The 24495-nt window shown below is 48.5% G+C and overlaps 3 protein-coding genes across 6 annotated transcripts in view; 2 read left to right on the forward strand and 1 right to left on the reverse strand.

Annotated features, from left to right (window-relative positions):
- The first annotated feature begins 443 nt into the window (after positions 1–443).
- LOC133495624 (ATP-dependent RNA helicase DHX8) lies at positions 444–9852 on the forward strand. Of its 2 annotated transcripts, none has more exons than XM_061810494.1 (22): positions 444–503; positions 1470–1555; positions 1647–1719; positions 2143–2228; positions 2308–2732; positions 3092–3236; positions 3312–3518; positions 4120–4207; positions 4310–4407; positions 4515–4662; positions 4790–4971; positions 5070–5264; positions 5371–5556; positions 5640–5850; positions 5931–6112; positions 6802–6942; positions 7031–7186; positions 7266–7403; positions 7493–7621; positions 7727–7923; positions 8022–8201; positions 9118–9852. In XM_061810494.1, exons 1-22 carry the CDS (start codon positions 449–451, stop codon positions 9335–9337), a joined length of 3528 nt encoding a protein of 1175 aa, XP_061666478.1. In that variant the 5' UTR covers positions 444–448; the 3' UTR covers positions 9338–9852. The 2 variants fall into 2 exon arrangements, with proteins under 2 accessions (XP_061666478.1, XP_061666477.1); XM_061810493.1 differs by lacking the exon at positions 444–503 and adding an exon at positions 1096–1295.
- Positions 9853–10008: 156 nt separating this feature from the next.
- Positions 10009–20232, forward strand: LOC133495625 (ATP-dependent RNA helicase DHX8-like). The gene is made up of 24 exons (XM_061810495.1): positions 10009–10163; positions 10236–10321; positions 10394–10454; positions 10552–10637; positions 10716–10807; positions 10940–11218; positions 12516–12660; positions 12727–12918; positions 12987–13074; positions 13149–13246; positions 13817–13964; positions 14036–14217; positions 14300–14494; positions 14605–14790; positions 14856–15066; positions 15135–15316; positions 15536–15676; positions 15765–15920; positions 15986–16123; positions 16206–16334; positions 16539–16735; positions 17091–17270; positions 18315–18570; positions 19731–20232. The coding sequence occupies exons 1-23, from the start codon at positions 10040–10042 to the stop codon at positions 18532–18534; spliced, it is 3516 nt and encodes a 1171-aa protein (XP_061666479.1). The 5' UTR covers positions 10009–10039; the 3' UTR covers positions 18535–18570; positions 19731–20232.
- etv4 (ETS variant transcription factor 4) overlaps positions 18638–24495 on the reverse strand; it is a 57184-nt gene continuing 51326 nt past the window's right edge. For 2 of the 3 annotated variants that reach the window (XM_061810501.1, XM_061810504.1), the window contains 8 exons: positions 24124–24256; positions 23771–23956; positions 23360–23697; positions 21745–21813; positions 20755–20802; positions 20361–20551; positions 19566–19667; positions 18639–19481 (listed from right to left, as the gene is read on the reverse strand). In XM_061810501.1, coding sequence (XP_061666485.1) covers positions 19251–19481; positions 19566–19667; positions 20361–20551; positions 20755–20802; positions 21745–21813; positions 23360–23697; positions 23771–23956; positions 24124–24256 — 1298 coding nt within the window. In that variant the 3' untranslated portion in view covers positions 18639–19250. Of the gene's footprint in view, positions 19482–19565; positions 19668–20360; positions 20552–20754; positions 20803–21744; positions 21814–23359; positions 23698–23770; positions 23957–24123; positions 24257–24495 lie in introns of all 3 variants that reach the window. The other variant, XM_061810503.1, reaches the window with a different exon arrangement.

Below are 24495 nucleotides of genomic sequence, written 5' to 3' on the forward strand. Positions count from 1 at the left end.
CGTGCACTTCATTTCCTCTCCTGGCAAGCGCAGCGGGGCCGCATAATTCAAGCGTTTGATCGTCGACGTGACGACAAACTACTCGCATATTCTTCGCAGGGGCCAGAACTAAGGAAAGCACAGACGTACTTGTGCTTGCGACTCTGGTTAAATTGTCATGACAAATAGAAAACATGTCAAGTACTGACATATTTCCATCCCGTCCACAATAAATATAAAATACACATGTGCTTTGAGATCGCTTAATTTGTTCTGTTAGCACGCTCATAAACCACAAATAAGAAAATAGCACTCTAATAACGTAAAACATAATGCATCATAATTCATATCTTCTCATTTTGGGGTTTGAGTTGGCCACCGGGGAGCAGTATCATTTCCCCGTTAAGAGGACAAATGAAGAAGAACTACTCTAAATGACTCAGTGAACGCCTAGCATAAAGAAAACTGTATGTCGCTGGATTGTCTGTCGACATGTGTTGCTGCAGCGTCTGCTTTCAAATACAGTATGCATCGCCGTGGCGCTGAATCATGCTACGTTAGCCCGTCTCAGTCGTGCGATTGTTTTAAATACGCAATGTGCCATATTCGCTTTGAATCTTATTTACTTGGCAGTTACTTGTGAAATCGCAAAATGAAACGTCGAAATTTGGAAGATAACTAAACTACGACGTTGTTTAATTTCACGGTCGATGGGCGGCAGACCCAAAGGAAACATATTTCTAGATCAACATTAAAGCCGATTTTCCATAATGTATGATCTTGCTATACACGAGAAGTAATATCGCTCAATCCAAGAACAACTTTGAGTTTCACATGTGAATACTTTCTTTATTTCCTCATAAAAGCACAAGTGCATCAAGCACCTTTGGTTACGATAACATCACAGTAAACAAACATAATCACGCGGCTGAAAGGACTATTCCTTTAAACATTTCGCTTAGAGACAAAACTACTTAAAATTCGCAGTTAAAAAACGCAAACCTATTCATATATTTTCTTTCAAATGTTTATTAGTTTATAGAGATGGCGATAACGCCATCTTGTGGACGCAACCGTCGTATCCGTTTGCCAACAGGAACTAGCGCGACCGTGTATTTCCTCCCAGGCCGGAAGCGGAAGCAAAACGCGTCGCGAGCTCGGATGGTTAGTTAGTTTTTTTTCTGCTAGCCGTGAAGACGAGACGTGAGCGAGAATGGCGGACCCCGACGAGCTCTCCCAGCTCGAATTTTTATCTTTGGTGTCCAAAGTGTGCACGGAGCTGGATAACCATCTTGGAATAAGCGACAAAGATTTAGGTTTGACCACCCGACCTCGTACCAAAGCGACCAAAACTATTTAGCTAGCTAAAGCTAACGTAGCTCGAGCTAACGGTTACTTGTGTTGTATTTCTTATGTTGCGCCCTTTGTTGCATTCCCGTCCGGGTTTCTTACGATATTTGTATAATTGTGTTTGTTTTCTTGGTTTTCAGCTGAGTTCGTCATTAGTCTGGCGGAAAAAGAACCCACCTTTGACGGATTCAAAGCTCTCCTGCTAGAAAATGGAGCTGAGTTTACAGTAAGCTAATTTCTTCCGAGATGATTCAAGATTTTGTTTGTAGGGTTGATTATATACACGTTTGAAACTCACGGTGGTGTTTTCATTGCAGGACTCGCTCATCGGCAACCTGCTCAGGCTCATTCAGACCATGAGACCCCCGTCTAAGTCATCTATCAGGAAAGGTAAAGTCCTTAAAAAAAATGACACGTTTCAATTTTTGCTAAAAAGCAGATATGAACAGAATCATTATCACTTTTTTGTTTAAACAATAGGAGGCGATTGCGGTGTTGTTGAAATTTCCGGAAAGAGCCAAGGCATAAAAAAACAATTTTCCCCGGAACCTGTCATACAATTTTCACAGTTTTGTGTGCGTTGTTCTCAGGTTGTTAAACCTTTTCAACCAGATTTAGCATTTTGACAGCTGTAGGGAACATTTTTGTGACATTCCTACTAAAATTCTGACTTATTATGGAGCTTAAAGTAGCAATGTTTTGATTTTCTGCCGTCACGGAGCCTTGTCTCCTGAACAGCCCACGAACGTTGCTTTCCGAGGTGACACTAGTACGAAAAACATGAAAGTTTTAATCACTATGTCTTCATCTCAGGCTCTGAAGTTCAGAAGCCAAAGTCGGAGAAGGACAGGCTGAAGGAGCTTTTCCCTGCGCTCTGCAGACCAAACGAAGCACCGACGGTATGAGCTTGAGAACACAAAACGTTCAGTGATCACGTGACCTGCCAAACGAGGTGATGAGTTCTGGTCTCTTCCTCAGAAAGTCCTTGACGAAGAGGACGTGAAGGTGGCTTCTGACGCCATGAAGGAGCTGGAGATGTTCATGCCCAGCGTGAGCGGCACCGATTCCAAAAGCGACAAGGGCCGCTCGGAGAAGAGCAGACGCCGCAGTCGGAGCAGGAGCCGGGACCGGCACAGGACTCGGGACAGGGACCGCAGGAGGCGCCGTCACTCCCGCTCTCGCTCCAGGGACCGCGACCGCCACAGAGACCGCGAGCGCTCCCGGAGGCGAGAGCGATCGTCCCGTTGGGGCGAGCGCTCGCCGAGCCCCCGCAGGGACCAAGACTGGAAGGACAAGCACGTGGACCGCCCGCCTCCAGAGGAGCCGTCCGTGGGCGACATCTACAACGGGAAAGTCACCAGCATCATGCAGTTTGGGTGCTTTGTCCAACTGGAGGGGCTCAGGTGTGTGCTTCCTGATGTCATCCACATCTTAATACCACCATTCACGTATCGTAATTGTAGGAATCAACAATAATAGATCAAATACAAAATTACAAGCAACAGTCCAGAATATTCACCTGCTGATTCGGAATCAGACTGACATGGCAACACATGGAAGCTGAAATCTGGTTGGACCCAAATAGAAAGCCAACAGCTACACACACCGGAAGCCAAGCAAAACGTGACAAGATGAATAAAATTAACAGACATAAGTTCATTTGATTTAATATAAAAAAAAAATAAAAATAGTAGGTCTTGTTGAGCATTTCTCTGATGTAAAGAGCATTGTAAATCACGTTTTTGTCGTTCATGTCCCGCAGGAAACGATGGGAAGGCCTGGTGCACATTTCCGAGCTGCGGCGGGAAGGCCGAGTGGCCAACGTGGCTGACGTGGTCAGCAAAGGGCAAAGGGTCAAGATCAAAGTCTTGTCCTTCACGGGCTCCAAAACCAGCCTCAGCATGAAAGTGAGCGCGGCAACGTTGGCGGCAAGCGGGAAGGCCTTTGCGTCGCGTCACGCTCACGCCTGTCTGGTTTCTCAGGATGTGGATCAGGAGACGGGCGAGGACCTGAACCCCAACAGGAGAAGGAATGTGGGCCCCGATGGCAGCGAGGAGGTGAACATGAGGAACCCCGACGGGCCCACCAACCTCAACCTGGGGCCCGCCCGAGAGCTGGAGCAGGACGACACGCTGGAGAGGAAGAGGCTCACCAAGATCTCCGATCCTGAGAAATGGGAGATCAAACAGGTTGGTGGAAAGACGCTCAGGCGGAATCGCAATTGAGATGATATGATTGAGAAAAACTGCATAGGAAGTGCGTGTATGTGGCATATTTGCAAATCTGTGGGGGTTTACAGCCGGGGTGCTCAATGCGTCGATCTCCCCTCCCATCAAATGTGTTTTATAATGACAGCGTCAACCATTGCTGCTTTTGTGAGCAACACAGTCTGGGCAACGTAGAGCAAAGATGAGCTAGACACGCTGCTTATGTTTACTTTCGATTGTAATTGAGAAAGTTAAGAAATAAATGCTGTTGTTTAGAGATGCAATGACTGTCGGAGTATGTGAATAATCGGAGAAAAAGTGTTTCAACTGTATGAGAGTTTCTCTTTTCCGAGTGGGAAAGGTCTGGTCTCAAGCCAAAGTAGAAAGTGCAGGATGAGATGGTGTGTAATGTTAAAATTCCAGCTTGGCACAGCCTGATCCAGCATCACGGTAGCTCGCGAGTGACTGGCTGCTTGAAAAGTAGATCTTGGGGTAAAAAGTCTTGGCACCCCTGGTTTACAGTCTTTTTTTTTTGGCCAAATTTCCTGCTGTTGACTCTAATAAAGGTTTATTATGCCCTCAGATGATCGCAGCCAACGTTTTATCCAAAGAAGAATTTCCCGATTTTGACGACGAGACAGGGATTCTTCCCAAAGTTGACGACGAAGAAGGTAAGGAAGACTCACAGACTCTCAGTCTCCAGTCAGAAACCTTCACCGTAAAAATACGTTGGACTCTGATCCTTTTTTGTTTTTGTTGTCGTGGTTTCGCAGATGAAGACTTGGAAATCGAGCTGGTGGAAGAGGAGCCGCCGTTCCTGAGAGGACACACCAAACAGAGCATGGACATGAGCCCCGTAAAGATCGTCAAGGTGTGCCGCACGTCACATTTACATCCCTGATTCATCTCTACTCCGAATTATGTATCCCATGATGAGCGTGCATATGCAATAAGGACCCCTCCCTCGTGTGCCTTCAGAATCCAGACGGTTCCCTGTCCCAGGCGGCCATGATGCAGAGCGCGCTGGCCAAAGAGCGGAGGGAGTTAAAGCAGGCGGCCCGCGAGGCGGAGATGGACTCCATCCCCATGGGGCTTAACAAACACTGGGTCGACCCGCTGCCCGACGGTAAGTGCATATGTGCAATATATATATATATATTTTTTTTTATGGGAGCCATTTCCTGTGAGGCTGAGGATTAGGAAATGGGGTTTCTTCCCATTTTCTCAAGTGCTCTCAATCTGTCGCATTCCAGTTGACGGCAGGCAGATCGCCGCCAACATGCGCGGCATCGGCATGATGCCCAACGACATCCCCGAATGGAAGAAGCACGCGTTTGGCGGCAACAAGGCGTCGTATGGAAAGAAGACGCAGCTGTCCATCCTGGAGCAGAGGGAGAGTTTGCCCATCTACAAGCTGAAGGAGCAACTTATACAGGTTCCGTTTCTAGTCATGTATTCCCCCGCCCGCCCCCGAAGTTCAATTTCCCCCCTCGCTTGCCGACCTCCAGTTCGTCGTCTGTCTTCTCGCCGCAGGCCGTCCACGACAACCAGATTTTGATCGTGATCGGCGAGACGGGCTCCGGGAAGACCACGCAGATCACGCAGTACCTGGCGGAGGCGGGCTACACTACCCGCGGGAAGATCGGCTGCACGCAGCCCCGCCGCGTGGCCGCCATGTCGGTCGCCAAGAGGGTCTCGGAGGAGTACGGGTGCTGTCTCGGACAGGAGGTGCGTGGAAACCCTCCGGAGCTTTTCACCGCGACATCGCACATTCTTCCCCGTTCCCGGAATTGTAATTCCACTTCCTGTTTTGGTATCCTTTTTCCAAATGTAGGTGGGCTACACCATCCGTTTTGAGGACTGCACGAGCCCCGAGACGGTAATCAAGTACATGACGGACGGCATGCTGCTCAGGGAGTGTCTGATCGACTCGGAGCTGGGCCAGTACGCCATCATCATGCTGGACGAGGCCCACGAGAGGACCATCCACACCGACGTTCTCTTCGGTCTGCTCAAGAAGGTGGGCGACGCCAATGCGACAATTGTGTAAACCGCACGCCGTTATTATAACCCTGTACAAACAAACATTTCTGCCGCCGGCAGACAGTGCAAAAGCGCACGGACATGAAACTGATCGTGACGTCGGCCACGCTGGACGCCGTCAAGTTCTCGCAGTACTTCTATGAGGCGCCCATCTTCACCATCCCCGGCAGAACGTACCCGGTGGAGGTTCTCTACACCAAAGAGCCCGAGACCGACTACCTGGACGCCAGCCTCATCACCGTCATGCAGATCCACCTGACCGAGCCCCCCGGTACGTAAACGTGCTCGATTTTTCTCGTCCCCTGATTTGAGAACATCGAGCTCACGCCATCTACCCCCCCTCACCCACAGGTGACATCCTGGTGTTCCTGACCGGGCAGGAGGAGATCGACACCGCCTGTGAAATCCTCTACGAGCGCATGAAGTCGCTCGGGCCCGACGTTCCGGAGCTCATCATTCTGCCGGTTTATTCGGCGCTGCCCAGCGAGATGCAGACCCGGATCTTTGACCCCGCGCCACCGGGCAGCAGAAAAGTACGTTTAAAAAAACAAGTCACATACTCTACAGTGACCACGTCAATCGGTACAACTTCATCAAAAAATGTGCGTACTTGAGAGGGTCGTTACTTTCTGAAGAACTGCAGTCCTTCAAATAATGACTGCAGTACTAGTGGTCATGTGACTGTCTGGCTCTGCTTGATTGGTGAATTGGAGTCATCCACATTCCTTTGTATAGGCAGGATTTAAAAAAAAAACTGTATAAAGTATTTAAAGGGGGATGCTGGTGGTTTACATTAACAATGTATCCAACAGGTCATGTGATATGTACTCTATTTTGACAATGTGATGTTAAATCCTCTCATTTAGTAGTGTTTTGAGAAGATTTTTATCGACAATAACGACTTTTCAGGGGTGCTGCCGTTTTCGCGAGTCACGTGACCTACGTGGACAGATGTGACAAGTTACATGCTGGTTCCAACGCTCAATTTACATGGGACACCATTTATGCTCAGCGCTGATTTCTCTGATTTATCCTCATCTGATGAAGAAATAGCGGTATCGGTTGATCGGCCGAAGCTCGGCTAACGGCCTCACATTATCATTAATATTGTCCAAATAGAGTACATATGACAAGACCTAGGAAATACATTGCTAATGCAAACCACCGGAATTCCCCTTTAATATTGCGCACCGTTGACTTCTCGTGTCTGGCTTCCTGTCAGGTTGTCATAGCAACAAACATCGCCGAGACGTCGCTGACCATCGACGGCATCTACTACGTGGTGGACCCCGGCTTCGTCAAACAGAAAGTCTACAATTCCAAGACGGGCATCGACCAGCTGGTGGTGACGCCCATCTCGCAGGTAACCTCCGACCTTCCGCCGTTCTGCGCGCCGTCAACTGGAACGCGCGTGTTTAAAAACGTGGCCGTGTTCTTCCCGACTCCGGCAGGCTCAAGCCAAGCAGAGGGCGGGCCGGGCCGGCAGGACGGGTCCCGGCAAATGTTACCGGCTGTACACGGAGCGGGCGTACAGGGACGAGATGTTGACCACCAACGTGCCGGAGATCCAGAGGACCAACTTGGCCAGCACGGTGCTCTCGCTCAAGGTACGCGCGTCACCCGCACCGCGACGCCACGTCGATTCCGGGCCTCGCGTTTTGACGCCTCTGCGCTTCCCCACGCCAGGCCATGGGCATCAACGACCTGCTGTCCTTCGACTTCATGGACGCGCCCCCCATGGAGACGCTGATCACGGCCATGGAGCAGCTCTACACTTTGGGGGCGCTGGACGACGAGGGGCTGCTCACGCGTCTGGGCCGAAGGGTGAGATTCCGCCCCCAGAAATGTCTCTTGCGCTTCTTTTTGAAGTTTTGATCCGTGATGATGATCCGTGCGCTGTCGGTCCCGCCCAGATGGCCGAATTCCCCCTGGAGCCCATGTTGTGCAAGATGCTGATCATGTCCGTGCATCTGGGCTGCAGCGAGGAGATGCTCACCATCGTGTCCATGCTGTCCGTCCAGAACGTCTTCTACAGGCCCAAGGTGAGCACCGCCAAAGCACCTCCTCCACTGTGGTTTTCTTCTTCCAGGAGTTTTTGCTGAACCTTTTTTTTTTTTTTTTTTTTTTTTTTTGCGTTTGTGCAACAGGACAAGCAGGCCTTGGCGGACCAGAAGAAGGCCAAGTTCCACCAGCCCGAGGGCGACCATCTCACCCTGCTGGCCGTCTACAACTCGTGGAAGAACAACAAGTTCTCCAACCCGTGGTGCTACGAGAACTTCATCCAGGCTCGTTCGCTCAGGAGAGCCCAGGACATCCGCAAGCAGATGTTGGGCATCATGGACCGGTACGATGGTTACACACAAAAAAAAAAAAACACTTGCTTCTTCCAGCCTGAAGAATTTGAATCTGATTTGAATCAATTTCCCCTCTTTCCCTTCTCAGACACAAGTTGGATGTGGTGTCCTGCGGCAAAGCGACCGTGCGGGTTCAGAAGGCAATCTGCAGCGGTTTCTTCCGGAACGCAGCCAAGAAGGACCCCCAGGAGGGCTACAGGACCCTCATAGACCAGCAGGTGGTCTACATCCACCCATCCAGCGCTTTGTTCAATCGCCAGCCCGAATGGTGAGAACCGGGATTCTATGACTGAGTGAATATATAGAATTCACATACAGTAAGGCCTCGGTTTTCGAACGAAAATTTTTAGGTTTTTTTTTTGTCTCTTCCCCCCCCCCCCCCTTCCTACTATTTTCCAACACAAATCGGTACTCGAACGCCCCCGAAAAAAACCCGGAAATAATATAACGCGTGTGCCGCAAGCAGCTGACCCACTCATGACGCGTTTTGATATTGTTGATTCAAATACCCTCGAGGGAAAAAAAAAATGGAAATGACACAACGCACTTTTGTTCTTCTGTAAAACGCAGCCTCTCTACACAGCGGTGTCCCGGTGGTGACTGTTGTTTTTCTTATGGAGAACTCCCGTATTAATCCCCAATCATAGTTCCAAAGAAGACAACTTGCTTGTTTAAAGTTATTGTGCACTTTTGTTAAAAAAAAAAGTTTACAAGGCTGGGGGCCGAGTCGCTACAGATACGGCAATGCGCTCCCAGCCCAGCGTACTCTACTACTAAAGCATATATTTTAACTAAAAAAATGAATATATTTTATTAGATAAAGTATTTAAACTATACATGTATTTCTACTATGCATTTTATTATCAGGAAAAGCTAAAAAAAAAATGCTTTAAAAAGTCATTTTTTTTTTTTTTTTTAAGGCTTGGAACACATTATTTCTTTTTCCATTCATTGTAATGGGAAACATCGATTCGGTTTTCGAACAAACCCTTCTTGAACAGATTGTGGTCGAGAAAAGAGGCATCACTGTATATATGAAGATATATATTTTTTCCAACTGAGAAATATCACTTTTTTCTTCTTCTTCTTCTTCGACATTTTGCCATGATTTGAGACGATATTGTTCCGATTTGGTGTTCCTGAAACGTGAACTTCTCTCTGTCTCTCGTCGTCGTCGTCGTCAGGGTGGTGTACCACGAGCTGGTCCTGACCACCAAGGAGTACATGCGCGAGGTGACCACCATCGACCCGCGCTGGCTGGTGGAGTTCGCGCCGGCCTTCTTCAAGGTGTCGGACCCGACCCGCCTCAGCAAGCAGAAGAAGCAGCAGCGCCTGGAGCCGCTTTACAACCGCTACGAGGAACCCAACGCCTGGCGGATCTCCAGAGCCTTCCGCCGACGCTAACAAATCTGATCTCGTTTGGACTTCACATTTAGATTTGATATTAGTTTTTGTTTAAAACAAAAAAACAATGACATTACTTAAATCTGTTTTTTTTTTTTTCTCTTCATGTAAAGTCAGAGACAATGCATATTTATTTGTCAGGTGTAAAAATGAACATGGATACAATCTGGAAGTAAGGAATCTTTTGTTGTTGTTTTCTTCCCCTCATCTGTGAATAGCAATTTGTTATACAGCACTTGCTTGTCAATGTTTCAAAACGTTTTTGGTCTTATGTGAAGTGGTGGTGACTGTTTTAAAGCAAAAATACAAAGGGCGGGGCAGGATGGCTCGGTTGGGCGAGTGGTCCACTTCCAACCCAAAGGTTCGATTCTCCTCCGATGTGGCCGTGTCCAAGGGTCCTTGAGCTAAGCGCTGAAGCGAAGATTCACAAAATGCATATCAAGTTGCAAGCAAACATGCAACAGTGTACAGTGTAAACATTTTTAAAATTTAATAAACACTTTTTGTAAATCTGAGTTAAGTTTGGTGATTCCCTCGTGAACTACCTACAAGTGTTTTTTTTTTTTATTTAGATGTTTGCGAAATTTTACGGATACGTTCGGCCCGATTTACGCTTATTCCACAGCTTCCCGACAGAGGGCAGCATAACGTGAGTTGGTTGGGTTTCAATTGAGCATAGAAGAAGAATCACTTCCGTCCTCTATGCCAATTTGGAAAGCCAACATGGCGGCACTGGACGGAATCAAACGTTTGGAGTATTTATCTTTGGTATCCAAAGTCTGTACCGAGTTGGAAAACCATCTCGGAATAAGTGAAAAGGATCTTGGTGAGTCGTATGGTCTTTAGCCTGATAAATTATCAGCAAGTTAGTTTTAACGTGATTTTATTTTTTCGCCAGGTGAATTCATCATCAGCTTGGCAGATAGACATCCGACATTGGAGGCCTTTAAAGCTTCCTTGACACAAAATGGTGCAGATTTCACAGTAAGTATCATGTTGTTGTTTTTTAAATTCTCCGACAGCGACATTTCCTTTCATGTTGGTGTTGTTTTTCAGGAAACGCTCACTGCTAATTTATTTAGACTTATCAAAACCATGCAAGCGTCCGCTCGTCAAGGTAGACATTTTCATATTTTGTTCCATTTTTTTTTTTTTAAATGAACATTCCTACAAATGTCAAATGTGTGGTTTATTTCCCCTGTGGTTCACTACAGAACATGAACACCAACCCAAAAGTGAACAAGACAAGCTGAAAGAGAAATATCCAGCTTTATGTAAACCAGATGATCCCGTGTGGATGGTACGGCGCTTCCCCTCGAAATGTTATCTCCCAACAATTTCCTCTTTTGTGTCTAAAATATCTTCAATAAAATACCAGATTAACTCACGTCACGTCAGCAAAAATGACGAGCAAGTTGCGGCAGCCGCCATGAAGGAGCTGGAAATGCTCATGCCTCACTGTGCACACAAGTGAGTTTGATTCCTTCACAACAAAACGTTAATTGGACACTTTTAGATGCGCAATCTAGTCAATAGGTGAAAATCCGTCACATTGAGAGATGATATCAAACAATTACAACAGCCATATGTCATCACTCTCAGGACAAGCACAACGTTGCACGGTGGCGGCGCAGATGGAGATAGCGCTCGGAAGCGTCGTCGCTCCGGTTCGAGAGAGCGCGATGGCGGAGCGACCGGCAAGCGTCGACGGAAACGGCCCTCCCGCTGGAGCGACCGGCCGCCCGGCCCCCCCGGGGACGCCACCCAGGAGGGAGTCGTCGAGCGGCCTCTGGCCGACGTTCCCGCGGTGGGCGACATCTACTGCGGGAAAGTGTCCAGCGTCATGCAGTTTGGATGCTTTGTGCAGCTGGAAGGCCTCAGGTACGTATTTTGGGGGTTTTATTATTATTTTTTTAAAGTAGGTAAGACTGAGCAAGGTTTGCCAAGCAAATGAATTGGAATTATTTCCATGTAGTTTTTTTTCTCCAAAATCGGTGCAATAAATCAAATCCCGGTGGGAGAGAAAAATTTTATTTCAAGGTGCTAGTTTCCAGCCTTTGAAGAAAGCAGACGGGATTTTTTTTTTTTTTTTTTCATTTATAGGTGGAATTCCGTCTTTTTTAAATTGCATTGGAAAAAAATATATATATTCTCTGTTTTTCTGCAATATTCCGATCGTAACCCGTGCCAGAATCCACACTCGTTCATATTCCGGTCTGACTTTTGCAAGCGAGGTGGAAGATTAGATACACGTCTGTTGATTGGTCGAATGTCTTCCTCCTGACCAATGAAAACGCTTGTTGTTACGAGGCGGTTCACGGGGCCATTTTCAAGTCAACACGATGGCGGCGCTCAAGAGGAAAGATGCGTCGCGACTGAAAGAAATTGATAAATACGTCAAAAATAAATTCTGATGGAACGATGGACGTCGATACAGTTGGAAAGAAGGAAGTTGCCACTCTGAAAATGTCTATTACTTACTTGACATTAATAATTGTTGGCAAATTCAATTCATTTACAAAACAAGAAAAACGTCTGTTTTATGTACTTGACGTTAATAATTGTTGACAAATTCGCGCGTTTCAATCATTGACCAAAACAAGAAATTAAAACGTTTTTGAATGGATACGATATACACGCTATAAAAGCGCGCTTGGATGCCATGACGCCAATCTGAATTCAATTTAGTAGTTTACTTAGTTTAATTTTTATTTTAATTTGTAGTTTTTTTAACATATTTTTCTAACCCTGTGCACCGAAATAATGAACGATCATATTGTGTACATTTTGAAAACAATCACATTTATTTATGGATGTACTAGATATATTTCATTCATAATTCAATTTAGTAGTTTACTTAGTTGAGTTTGTATTTTAATTTGTAGTTTTTTTAATATATTTTGAGAACCCTATGCACCTAATGAGTAATGAACTATCATATTGTGTACATTTTGAAAACAGAATAGCATTTATTTATAGATGTATTCAATATATTTCATTGATAATACAATTTATAAAACTTGCACGTTAAAATTGGTGATCCTGCTTGCAGCCCCCTGACACCCCCCCCCCCGTATTTTTTAGTTTTTTTTTTTTTTTTTTTTCCCTTCCATTCAGTCAAATCACGTGTCTGAGAACGCTTTTGGTATTTGTTTACAAAGAAGCTCGTTTTACGCAGGAAGCGCTGGGAGGGCCTGGTGCACGTGTCGGAGCTGCGCAAGGAAGGCCGAATAGCCGACGTGTCGTCTGTGGTCGGCAGGGGGCAAAAGGTCAAGGTCAAAGTGCTGTCCTTGACCGGAACAAAGGCCAGCCTCAGCATGAAGGTCAGTCCGGGAGGATGACGAGGAGATGCAGAAGAACTTGTCACAAAGAGGCAAACGGTGTGACAGGATGTGGATCAGGACACCGGGGAGGACCTGAACCCGAGCCGCAGGAGGAACCTCGGCGCGGGCGCCCGAGACGACGCCATGCGGAATCCCGACTTTCCCGTGGAGGTCTGCGTGGTGGAGAGCGAGGAGAACCCGAGCGGGCAAAAGAGGATGGCCAAGATCACCGACCTGGAGAAGTGGGAGATCAAACAGGTCAGCGGTCATCGCCGGGCCGTAAAGCGCCGACCGCGACCCTCAACGCTCGTCGCTTCCTCGTCCAGATGATCGCCGCCGACGTGCTCCCGAAGGAGGAGTACCCGGAGTTCGACGAGGGAACGGGGATCCTGCCCATCTTCGACGACGAAGAGGGTGAGCGGGTTTGAGACTTTTTCGTTTTTGCGTCGTGGCCGGAGCGTGCGCTAACGCGGCGGTCATGTGACCAGACGTGGACGTGGAGATCGACCTGGTGGAAGAGGAGCCGCCCTTCCTGCGGGGGCAGACCCGCTGGAGCACAAACATGAGTCCCGTCAAGATCGTCAAGGTATGCTGATCCGCTTTCATTGGGACTTTACCTGGTTGGTGGTTTTTTTTTTTTTTCCCCATTCCGCCGCTTTCCACGAGTTTCGGTGCGGTTTTTGCAAGTCTGCACTTGAAAGCGATCCGGACCGAAGTCGTCCAGCGGCTCACGGGACTCGGACGCTCGTTTTACTGGAATCAAGCGTCCAACACCAGCCACGCCGTACGTTCGATCATCAATTAATCAGCAACCTTTTTGATCATCGATTTACAAGCATGAACGCAAATGAACATTATAATAAAAAATGTTTTTTTTTTTAAATATAATAATAATAATAATAATTAATGAATAATGAATGAATAATAGGCATACGATTAATCGATAAAGGAGTAAAATGTTCATTTATCGATTTTCATTTTTGGTACATATCCTTTTGTTTTTTGGACGATTCTGTTTTTGTCAGAGGTTCTGGAACGGGTTGATTATTATTATTTTTTTTTAAAGGCAGAATCTTTTCAAACGGGCTCGCTCGGACGCGTGTCCACTGATTGTCCATTATTATTATTATTATTTTTTTTTTCTCTCTTCGTGCAGAATCCCGACGGGTCGCTGTCGCAGGCGGCCATGATGCAGAGCGCCCTGGCCAAAGAGCGCCGCGAGCTCAAGCAGGCGGCCCGCGCGGACGAGATGGACCGCATCCCGACCGGCCTGCACAAGAACTGGATCGACCCCATGCCCGACTGTAAGCGCGGCGGCGATCTCGCTCAGGAAGCGACGGCGACCCCGGGCTCATTCTTCCGCTCCCCGCCGTAGACGACGGCCGGCAGATCGCCGCCAATATGCGCGGCGTCGGCGCCCCGCCCCCCGACGTGCCCGAGTGGAAGCGGTACGCCTTCGGGGGGAACCAGGTGTCGTACGGCAAGAAAACGGAGCTGTCCATCGTGCAGCAGAGGGAGAATCTTCCCATCTTCAAGCTTAAGGAGCAGCTGGTTCAGGTCCGGAGCGCCGCTGGCGCCGACCGGTAGAACTGGAATCGAGCGTCCGCCTCGCTCATTTGATTTCCTTCCCTTGGCGCAGGCCGTCCACGACAACCAGATCCTGATCGTGGTGGGCGAGACCGGCTCCGGCAAGACCACGCAGATCACGCAGTACCTGGCCGAGGCGGGATACACGGCGCGCGGGAAGATCGGCTGCACGCAGCCTCGCCGCGTGGCCGCCATGTCGGTCGCCAAGAGGGTCTCGGAGGAGTTCGGGTGTCGGCTGGGCCAGGAGGTGAGTTCTGACCCGAGGGGCCGGCAGGGGGCAGCGGTTTACTGGGTTTACTGCTGGATTTCGCTGCATAAGCGCTTTGAAATGCGGCTGAAAGGTTTTGTCTTTTGGAGGTGGGCTACACGATCCGTTTCGAGGACTGCACCAGCACCGAGACGCTGATCAAGTACATGACGCACGGGATGCTGCAGCGCGAGTGCCTGATCGACCCCGACATGGGCCAGTACTCCCTCGTCATGCTGGACGAGGCCCACGAGAGGACCATCCACACCGACGTGCTCTTCGGTCTGCTCAAGAAGGTGAGCGGCGCCGCGGCCCGTCGGCTCCCGTCGAAAAACTCCCGGCGCCTCCTCTCGCCCCGTAGACGGTGCAGAAGCGCAAAGACCTGAAGCTGATCGTGTCGTCGGCCACGCTGGACGCCGTCAAGTTCTCGCAGTACTTCTTCGAGGCGCCCATCTTCACCATCCCGGGCAGGACCTTCCCGGTGGAGGTCCTCTACGCCAGGGAACCCGAGACGGACTACCTGGACGCCAGCCTCATCACCGTCATGCAGATCCACCTGACCGAGCCTCCCGGTACGTTCCCGGCGTGACGGCAACTTCAAAATGGAGTTTTTTTCCACAACGCGCGTCTCCTTCCCCAGGCGACGTTCTGGTGTTCCTGACGGGCCAGGAGGAGATCGACACGGCCTGCGAGATCCTCTTCGAGCGCATGAGGATGCTCGGCCCCGACGTGCCCCAGCTCATCATCCTTCCGGTTTACTCCGCTCTGCCCAGCGAGATGCAGACCCGGATCTTTGACCCCGCGCCGCTCGGCAGCAGGAAGGTAGACCGCGCGGCGCTCGCCAAGTCACGTGCTGTCAAAAATGTTATTCATTGTTCTGTTTCATCTTGGTACCAAAGAACTGTGTTGCAGTGAGTTGAGTGGTTTTATGTCAACAAAAGTGGTTCTTGTTGCGTCTCCCAGCAACTACTGTCGGATCGTGGTGATCTGCTTTCAATCGGGAGGCGAAAAAAAAACGTGTTTTCTGATACCCGTCGGCAGGTCGTCATCGCGACAAACATCGCCGAGACGTCGCTGACCATCGACGGCATCTACTACGTGGTGGACCCCGGCTTCGTTAAGCAGATCGTGTACAACTCCAAGTCGGGCATCGACCAGCTGGTGGTGACGCCCATCTCGCAGGTAACCTCCGACCTTCCGCCGTTCTGCGCGCCGTCAACTGGAACGCGCGTGTTTAAAAACGTGGCCGTGTTCTTCCCGACTCCGGCAGGCTCAAGCCAAGCAGAGGGCGGGCCGGGCCGGCAGGACGGGTCCCGGCAAATGTTACCGGCTGTACACGGAGCGGGCGTACAGGGACGAGATGTTGACCACCAACGTGCCGGAGATCCAGAGGACCAACTTGGCCAGCACGGTGCTCTCGCTCAAGGTACGCGCGTCACCCGCGTCAATACCGGACCTCGCGTTTTGACGTGTCGCCCCCGCCCCCGCCAGGCCATGGGCATCAACGACCTGCTGGCCTTCGACTTCATGGACGCGCCCCCCATGGAGACGCTGATCACGGCCATGGAGCAGCTTTACGCTCTCGGGGCGCTGGACGACGAGGGGCTGCTCACCCGACCGGGCCGCAGGGTGAGGGTCCGCCTCCAGAAAGTTTCTCGGATTCCGTCGGACGTTCTTTCGATCGGTGACGTGCGCTGTCGGTCCCGCCCAGATGGCCGAATTCCCCCTGGAGCCCATGTTGTGCAAGATGCTGATCATGTCCGTCCATCTGGGCTGCAGCGAGGAGATGCTCACCATCGTGTCCATGCTGTCCGTTCAGAACGTCTTCTACAGGCCCAAGGTGAGCACACTCGAGCGCCTTCTTTACATAAATTAAATCATAACTTACATTATGTCATTAATTGGCCACTCTAAATTGCGCCTGGATGTGATTGTAAGTCCGACTGTGCCCTGCGATTGGCTGGCGACCGGTTCAGGGTGTACGGTGTGTCAGAGTCCATAAGCCTTGGTATCCAAACAACATGCGCCTGACTTCCACCGGCAGGACAAGCAGGTCCAGGCGGACCAGAGGAAGGCCAAGTTCTCCCAGCCCGAGGGCGACCATCTCACCCTGCTGGCCGTCTTCAACTCGTGGAAGAACAACAAGTTCTCCGGCCCGTGGTGCTTCGAGAACTTCATCCAGGGTCGCTCGCTCAAGCGAGCCCAGGACATCCGCAAGCAGATGCTGAGCATCATGGACAGGTCCGATTTTTTTTTTTTTTTTTTTTTTTTTTTTTATCGTCACAATCAATTCGAACTTGTGACAATACGTCCTGCTGTGGCTTTGGCGCCACCTTGTGGCTTTTTTGGGGGGGCATTTCATAAAGAGTAGAAACCAGCACAGTGTGATTTTTTTTTTTTTTTTTTTTTTTTTTTAAATTTTTTTTTTCCCCCTAACGATTCCACATAAGACTACACGAGTACATGAATAGTCAAGGTCACATATTTGTAGAATTTCTGTATTTAAAGGTCTAAACTATTAAACTAGAGGAAGTTTCAATTTCAAAAGAGAATTCCTCGTCGACGTCGGCGATTCACGTTTGAACGCGTTCCCCAGACACAAGTTGGACGTGGTGTCGTGCGGCAAGTCGACCGCGCGCGTCCAGAAAGCCATCTGCAGCGGTTTCTTCCGGAACGCCGCCCGGAAGCACCCCCAAGACGGCTACCGGACCCTCATCGACCAGCAGGTGGTCTACCTCCACCCGTCCAGCACGCTCTTCAACCGCCAGCCCGAATGGTGAGTCGGCGATGTGACGCGTTTCTGAGCTCATTCAACCAGCGCGGGACACCCCCCCCAAACGGTTCGGGACATCCTGCGGGATGCTCACTTTTTGCGTCCATCCGTGTTACAATTATTATATTATCTTATATTTCCCCTCTTCCGAATTTGGTGACTGATTCCAATTCAGGACACGTTAGCAGCTTCCACATTCCTCAACCGATTTAAAACCGTTCCTCCAGAGTCCCAATTGCTCAACTCAACAGAGATGCCTGTTATACCAGGCGCAAGATTCACACCCTCCCCCCCCAAAAAAAAAAAAAAAAATTATTTATTAAAAATAATTACCCCCTCAACTGATTCAAACCATTCCCACATTGTTTTGCTCAACTCATGCAGGGTAAACACGCCTGTTATATCATTCACAAAATTCATGCCTACCCCCCCCCCCAAAAAATGTATTACAGTACAACCTCGGTTCTCAAACACAATCCATTACAGAAGGCGGTTCAAGAAGCGATTTGTTCGAAAATCAAATCGATATTTCCCATTGCAATTAATGGAAAAAGAAATAATGCGTTCCAAGCCCCCCAAAATTTTTTTTTTTTTTTTTTTTTTTTTAGCTTTCCCTGATAATAAACTGCATAGTAGGAATACATGTGCAGTTTCAATACTTTATGTAATAAAATGATTTTAGAAATGTATTTATTTTTTGCTTTAAATGTATGCTTTAGTAGTAGAGTAGACTTGGCTGGGAGTGCGTTACTGTATCTTACTTTTTTTTTTTTTTTTAAGTACATAACATACAAAAACATTAACCCGTAACTCGTGTTAACGAAATCTTTGTCGAGGGCGTTCGAGTACAGATTTTCGTTTGAAAACAGAAGCAAAAAAAAAAGTCTAAATTTTCGTTTGAGAACAGAGTATTCACTGTGTGTGTATATATATATATATATATTTTTTTTTTTTTTCCTTTTTTTTTTTTTTTTTTTTTTTAAAGTTCAGCATTAACTGTGATGTAAATTCAAGTCTGTAATGCTGGTGCTGTGCGGTTCTCCCGAGGCTGGTGTACCACGAGCTGGTGCTGACCACCAAGGAGTACATGCGCGAGGTGACCACCATCGACCCGCGCTGGCTGGTGGAGTTGGCGCCGGCCTTCTTCAAGGTGTCGGACCCGACCCGCCTCAGCAAGCAGAAGAAGCAGCAGCGCCTGGAGCCGCTTTACAACCGCTACGAGGAACCCAACGCCTGGCGGATCTCCAGAGCCTTCCGCCGACGCTGACGACATTTTCAAGATTCTGATGCACTTTCTTGTAAGGTAAGATGATGTTTTTTTTTTTTTTAAATGTATCATATGTCATATATATATATATATAAAACAACAGATAATTGGTAGATTGACGCCGTTGTAAAAAAATTCATAATAAACGTGTCATCAAGGTCGTGCTATAATTTTTGAATATGACAGAGCTTTTGTAGTAAGACTATTTTAATATCATTTGTAAAAGGATTATCAAGTTTTAATCATATCTTCCAAATGCATTAAAAAGTCTTGCTACAAACTATATCTCATATTGTAAATATCGTAAAATACTAAATGTGAATTATAGGACGTTTTGCAAGTATCCAATTTCATTTCAAACCATTAAAAACATTCGTGGCGCAAACGTAAATAGTGTTGTTTTGTTAATAAGCAGTCAGGAGACAAATGCGTTGATAATTTGTTGGAGTATTTATTAAGCAATCTCTTGATCCAAAGTCGTGTTTGGAGGCCTCGGATTGGACGCGAAGGCCCGCGAAACAAAACTCCCTCGTGAGATTAATTTAAAAACAAAAACACCGTAGTTGTAGTGTGTGTGTGTGTGTGTGTATATACATGGGGAGTGGGAGGGGGGCGAGAGGGAGGGTGGGGGCTGCGTGTGCAATAGGTGCAATGGGAAGGCAAAATTGGGGGGGGGGGGGGGGTAGGAAGTAGTTTTAGGGTACAAGCGAGGGGATTTAGTACATGTAGCCTTTGGAGTAGGGCTGGACGCCGTGGGGGGGGTGTTCGCCGGCGGCGTTGTAGGGCGCGCCCCCCTCGTCCAGGTGGGACAGCGGCACCGTGTCCTCCTCGTTGACGTAGCGCTCGAACTCGGCCTTCAGGCTGGGCCGCTGATTGTCGGGGAACGCCAGCGAGATGAGCGCCTCGGGCTCGCACACGAACTTGTACACGTAGCGCTCGCCCGCCACCTGCGCAGAGGCAAACGCGGACCGTTCGCAAAAAAGCGCAATCGGGCGGGAACGTCGGACTCGGCGAGCTTCTCGGTTTTTGACCTTCTGCATGATTCCCTTCTCGTAGTAGTAGCGCAGAGAGCGACTCAGCTTGTCGTAGTTCATGGCGGGCCGGTTCTTCTGCATCCCCCACAGTCGGGCGACCTGCAGAACGTTGGCAAAAAGGAGTCACGACTGCAGTCTCCTTGTTTTTATTTTTCTTTGCAGCGTGGCCCACTCGACGCCAGGCGAAGACGAAGGCGCGGCCTCCCCTTGGTTTGCTCGCAGCCTCGAATTGCACTCGTACATTTTTAATGCCTTCATAACGCAAGAAGCGCGCTTGGACGCGGCCCGACAGGACGTCTGCCTCGCGAAATGGACAATTAGGACCGGGACGCACTGCACTTTTCTTTTCTTGTCAAAGAACGTAACTGGATTGCCATTTTATTCTTTAAACTCACAACTTAATAGAAGTAAGTTTGTTGTATGTTTTAACGACACGATGTAAAGTATTCCTGTTTTTGAAAAGTGCCTACATCAAGCTCGGTGGTTCGAGCGCTGGCTCGGTCAACCGGGGGTCGCGAGTTCGTATCCCATTGACGGGACAAGCCGAAAGAAACGTTCCATAATCTCGAACGCTGTCAATTTAGTCATCTGAAAAATAAGTGTTTAGCATTATGCCAAGAGAACGGCAGTAGGCAAAACTGTCACTATGCAAGGATGCCTGCACTTCCTTGACTCCAATGCTTACGTTCCCATTTGCCGAGGCTTTGGCGCCGCCTGGTGGCAGCTCGTGGCATTACACCGAGAACGCGCAACGCTTTGGAAACGTGAGCTCAGACTTTGGCCGTTCCGTACCTCTTCGGGCTCGATGAGCTTGAACTCCATCCCGCGGCCGGTCCAGGCAATGAAGTGCGCGTTGCCGGGGTCGTCCAGGAGGGCCACCAGGAACTGCCACAGCTGCAGCGAGCCCCGCCGCTGGTAGGGCGTCCCCTCTCGGAACACGCCCCCCCCGCCGCCGCCGCCGCCCGCTTCCTGCTTGACTTCGCCTGTGGAGCGATCGATTGTGTCTTATTTTCTAGTGGTGTGAAGATGCAAGAGAACCATAAGAGTGGAAACGCGAGACGCGTGTAAACGGCGCCGTGAGGTGCTCCGCGCCCTTCGCGACTCGTTCTCACGCTGACACAAAAGCCGCTGAACTTCAAATCGGGCGTGTCGCGTTTCCTTCGCGCACCTGAGCGAGACTACTCACCTTCAAACTTTTCCGGAACCACGCGGGAGTCGTTCTCAAAGCCGTAACCTGGGCAACGACAACAACGTTTCCGTCAGCGTCGACACACGACAAGAGCGAAAGCTTCACGTGGGGAGCTCTTCAAGCATCAAGGAAAACCTCTCGAGGTCTCAAAACAAACGAGGAACTCCCAACTCAAGACCGTCGAGGTGCCGCTCATCCTCACAAGGGTCGCGGGGAGTGCTGGAGCCTAATCCCGGCCGTCATCGGGCAGGAGGCGGGGTACACCCTGAACTGGTCGGCAGCCAATCGCAGGGCACACTGAGACAAACAACCAATCGCACTCACAATCACACCTAGGGGCAATTTTTAATGTGTCCAATGAATGTTGCATGTTTTTGGGATGTGGGAGGAAACCGGAGTGCCCACCCAGAGGAAACCCAGGCAGGCACGGGCAGAGCATGCAAACTCCACAAAGGGGACGAGATCGAACCCGGGTCCTCAGAACTGTGAGGCCAACGCTTTACCAGCTGAGTAACTGTGCCACCCGTACTTAGTATTATTTAAAGAAAATTCTAATTTTTTAAAATTTTTCTAGAATTTTTTTTTTTTAATTTTTATGGAATAAAATGATTGTGGGAGATTATATATATAATGTTTTAAGGGAGTTGGATTTTGTACAAAGTGTTTATTACCTGAAAGAAATTAACAATTTGTTTTTTTCTCCCCCCAAGAAATAATGTATTATATTTTGTTTTAAAATATTTTTTTTTCTTACTACAACACATCCAAATTTTCTTGGTAAAAAGTTTCCCAGTTTATCGAGTAAAAAAAAAAAAAAAAATCTCAAAAAAGGTTCCTTTTTGGCGATTAAAAAGTCCCTAAGTCAGCTATTTTTTTTTTTTTTTGTATAATAATTCCGAGAAACAAAAGCTTTGTTTTCTTTCTAAAGATTCTTGTGCTCGATTTCTTTGAAGGGGAAAAAAAAATAATAATAACGTGTAATTTTACCTTCGGGGGCCGGCTGGGGGGTCACGAAGGCCTCACTGTGGTGATACATGGAAGAACATCCGGGCACATCTGGGAAAAAAATTTACAAATAAAAAATATTGAAAAGGCAGGATTGATAGCATCATAAGATAATTGTGAAAATAATGTCATATAACACTTCAGCAGCAATATTCACGATGCAAAATCTTAATAATTCGCACGTGTATTTGTACATAGTTAGCACAAAAACTGCGGCGGAATGAAACGCTCGCTTGACGGCGTCTTGTTGCCGCTCGCGTTTGTCACTTTTCAATCATTAATAATTTTAATTTTAAATTCGTATGCTCATGTATCAAAGCTATTTGAAAGGAATTTCTTTCATGACTGTTATTGACTAAATGTACAGATATTTGTGTAGAAAACAAACACTCTGATACATACTTACAAAAGTGCAAAAGTAACATTTGTCAATTTGTTGTGATTATTAAAAAAAAAAAAGGAACAATCAGATTTTGATAGCAGCTTTTTAGAGAAGCATATTTTTCTAGACAAAATACACAATTGGAAGTAGTATTTTTTTTTTTTACCCCACAAATAATATACGATCAATATTTTACTTTCAATTAAAAAGTGTGGAGTTTTTTTTTTTTCCTCTTTCCTTTTAGGTGTAGTTTAATGTTTTTCACAGTTTGCAAAATGTAGCGCAATGTACATTCAAAGTGTACTTCCCAAAAAGTACTGTTTAAAATAAAAAAATACTTTGCACCTTCTCATCAAACATTTTACGTTCCATTTCACCTTTGCCGCTTTTGTTTTGTTTCGTAACCTTCCGGGGTCGGTTTGTGCTCGTCGTAAGGGCAAAACTCGTCCCGCCCACACCGACCCAAAGCCCGACGAGCGAGAGGTTCGGGTTACCGCGGCCGCGCTCATTTTTCCATTATGAGTTCATCGGAAGCCTCCGGTGCAACGCGAAACCTCGCGGCCTCCGTCGGGGGACTCTCGTCTTTCCTTTCTCAATGAAATTCCTCCACCGCGACGAGGGGGGGGAGGAAAAAGAGGCGGGATTAGAAAGATTTGCAAAAGAGGAGGAGGGAGAGAGAAGGTGCGAAGCCGCCACAGAAGAACCTTCTTTTCTTTTCTTTTACGTTTTTTTTTTTTTTTCTGTCTTCCTTGAGTGTCCGAGGAGCGGAGGGGAGGAGCCGGGCCTGGCCGGTCCGGTCCGGTCCGGTTCGGTTCGGTTCAAGGAGAAAAAGTTTGTTTCTACGCGGACATTTTGTTCCTCAGCTGCGCTGGGGAGGTGGGGGAGGGAGGAAGAATCTAACTCGGAAGATTTGCATCAGCTGAATTTGGGATTTTTTTTTATTTTTTGCCTTAACGACTTCAATGCAAAGACTGAAAATTGGGTTTCTATTTTTGTTTTTGGACAGGACAAAAAAAAAAAAGCAAACTAAGAAAACAATTTTTTTTTTTAAATTAAAAATGACAATCTGCGTTGTCTGACAATTTTTGTTTGATATTTTTACGAATGAAACCTAATCTGATTTTTATTCCATACTAAAGGTCTTTTTTAATCCAAATCCAAATTTTATCCTGCAAAATTATGTTTTGAAATTCAAACAAATGTCCCCCCCCGTACCTGTGTCGTAGGTGTAATCTGCGGGCTCCTGCTTGACCATCATGTGCGCCGGCGGGAACCTGTGCGGGTGCGGGTGTTGGGGTCCGCGCCCCCGGCCTTGCCCCGGTCCCGCGCAGTGACCCACCCGCTCGTACAGGGGGTCCATGTACTCTTGCTTGAAGCTCTGCTGTAGGTAGGGCGCGCAGGGGTCCGAGTGCTGCCGGTGGTAGCCCCCGCCCCCGCCCCCGCCCGGGAGTCCACCGCCGCCGTGTCCCGCCGGGGCGGAGGCCATCCGCTGGAAGGCCTGCGAGGTGGCGGGGAACTGGGGGCACACGGGGTCTCCCGAGGGGCCCTGATATCTGGAGGCAAACGACAAAATTGACGCTACCAACTGATATAATGTAATAATGTCTTTTGGGGGGCACAGTTCACCTGGCGTTGAGGGGGTAGGCGTTGCTGGGCAGCGGCTGCGAAGCGGCGGTTGGGTTCATGTAGCCGGCGTCGGGCCGGCCGCTCGCCGCGGGTTTTGGGGAGTAATGCTGCTGCATTGGGGACATGGGGGTGCCCGGGCAGGACCGCTTGGCGCCCCCTGGGGCGCCCCTTTTTTGCTCATAGGCACTGTGGAAGAAGAACAGTTCGGTTTTCCAAGCTTTATTTTAGACGGCCAATGGACGACGGTCGACATCAAGCTGGCCAATGAGCTGAGGTCTCGCGGCGGCCACCATATTGGATGTGGCAAATGTGGCATAACAGCAGCGTAGGAGGGCGACGGAACGCCCGCGTACCTGGCATAAAGGCACTGCTCTCCGCCGGCGCCGAAGCCAAAGTTGGGCTTGTGGCTGCACGACTGACTGGGGTCCGAGCCCGGGCTCTGCGGCTCTTTCTTGATGGTGACGGGCGGGCTGTGGAAGGCCACCGCTGTCAACACGCGCGCACAACACACAAAAGAAACGCCGTTAGCGCCAGGCTGGCAAATTCCAGTTTGGGGTTCATTTCCGCTGACGTTTACGATGGCGAATGTGGGGAACGAACCAAAGTGGAAACAATAAAGTGATGCTTCGGTTCTCGAGCACAATCCGTTCCAGAAAACGTTTCGAAAAGTCAATTGTTCGAAAACCGAATCGATGTTTCCCCATTACAATGAGTGGAAAAAGAAA

Source organism: Syngnathoides biaculeatus, chromosome 22 (assembly GCF_019802595.1).
Source record: "Syngnathoides biaculeatus isolate LvHL_M chromosome 22, ASM1980259v1, whole genome shotgun sequence".
Taxonomy (NCBI): domain Eukaryota; kingdom Metazoa; phylum Chordata; class Actinopteri; order Syngnathiformes; family Syngnathidae; genus Syngnathoides; species Syngnathoides biaculeatus.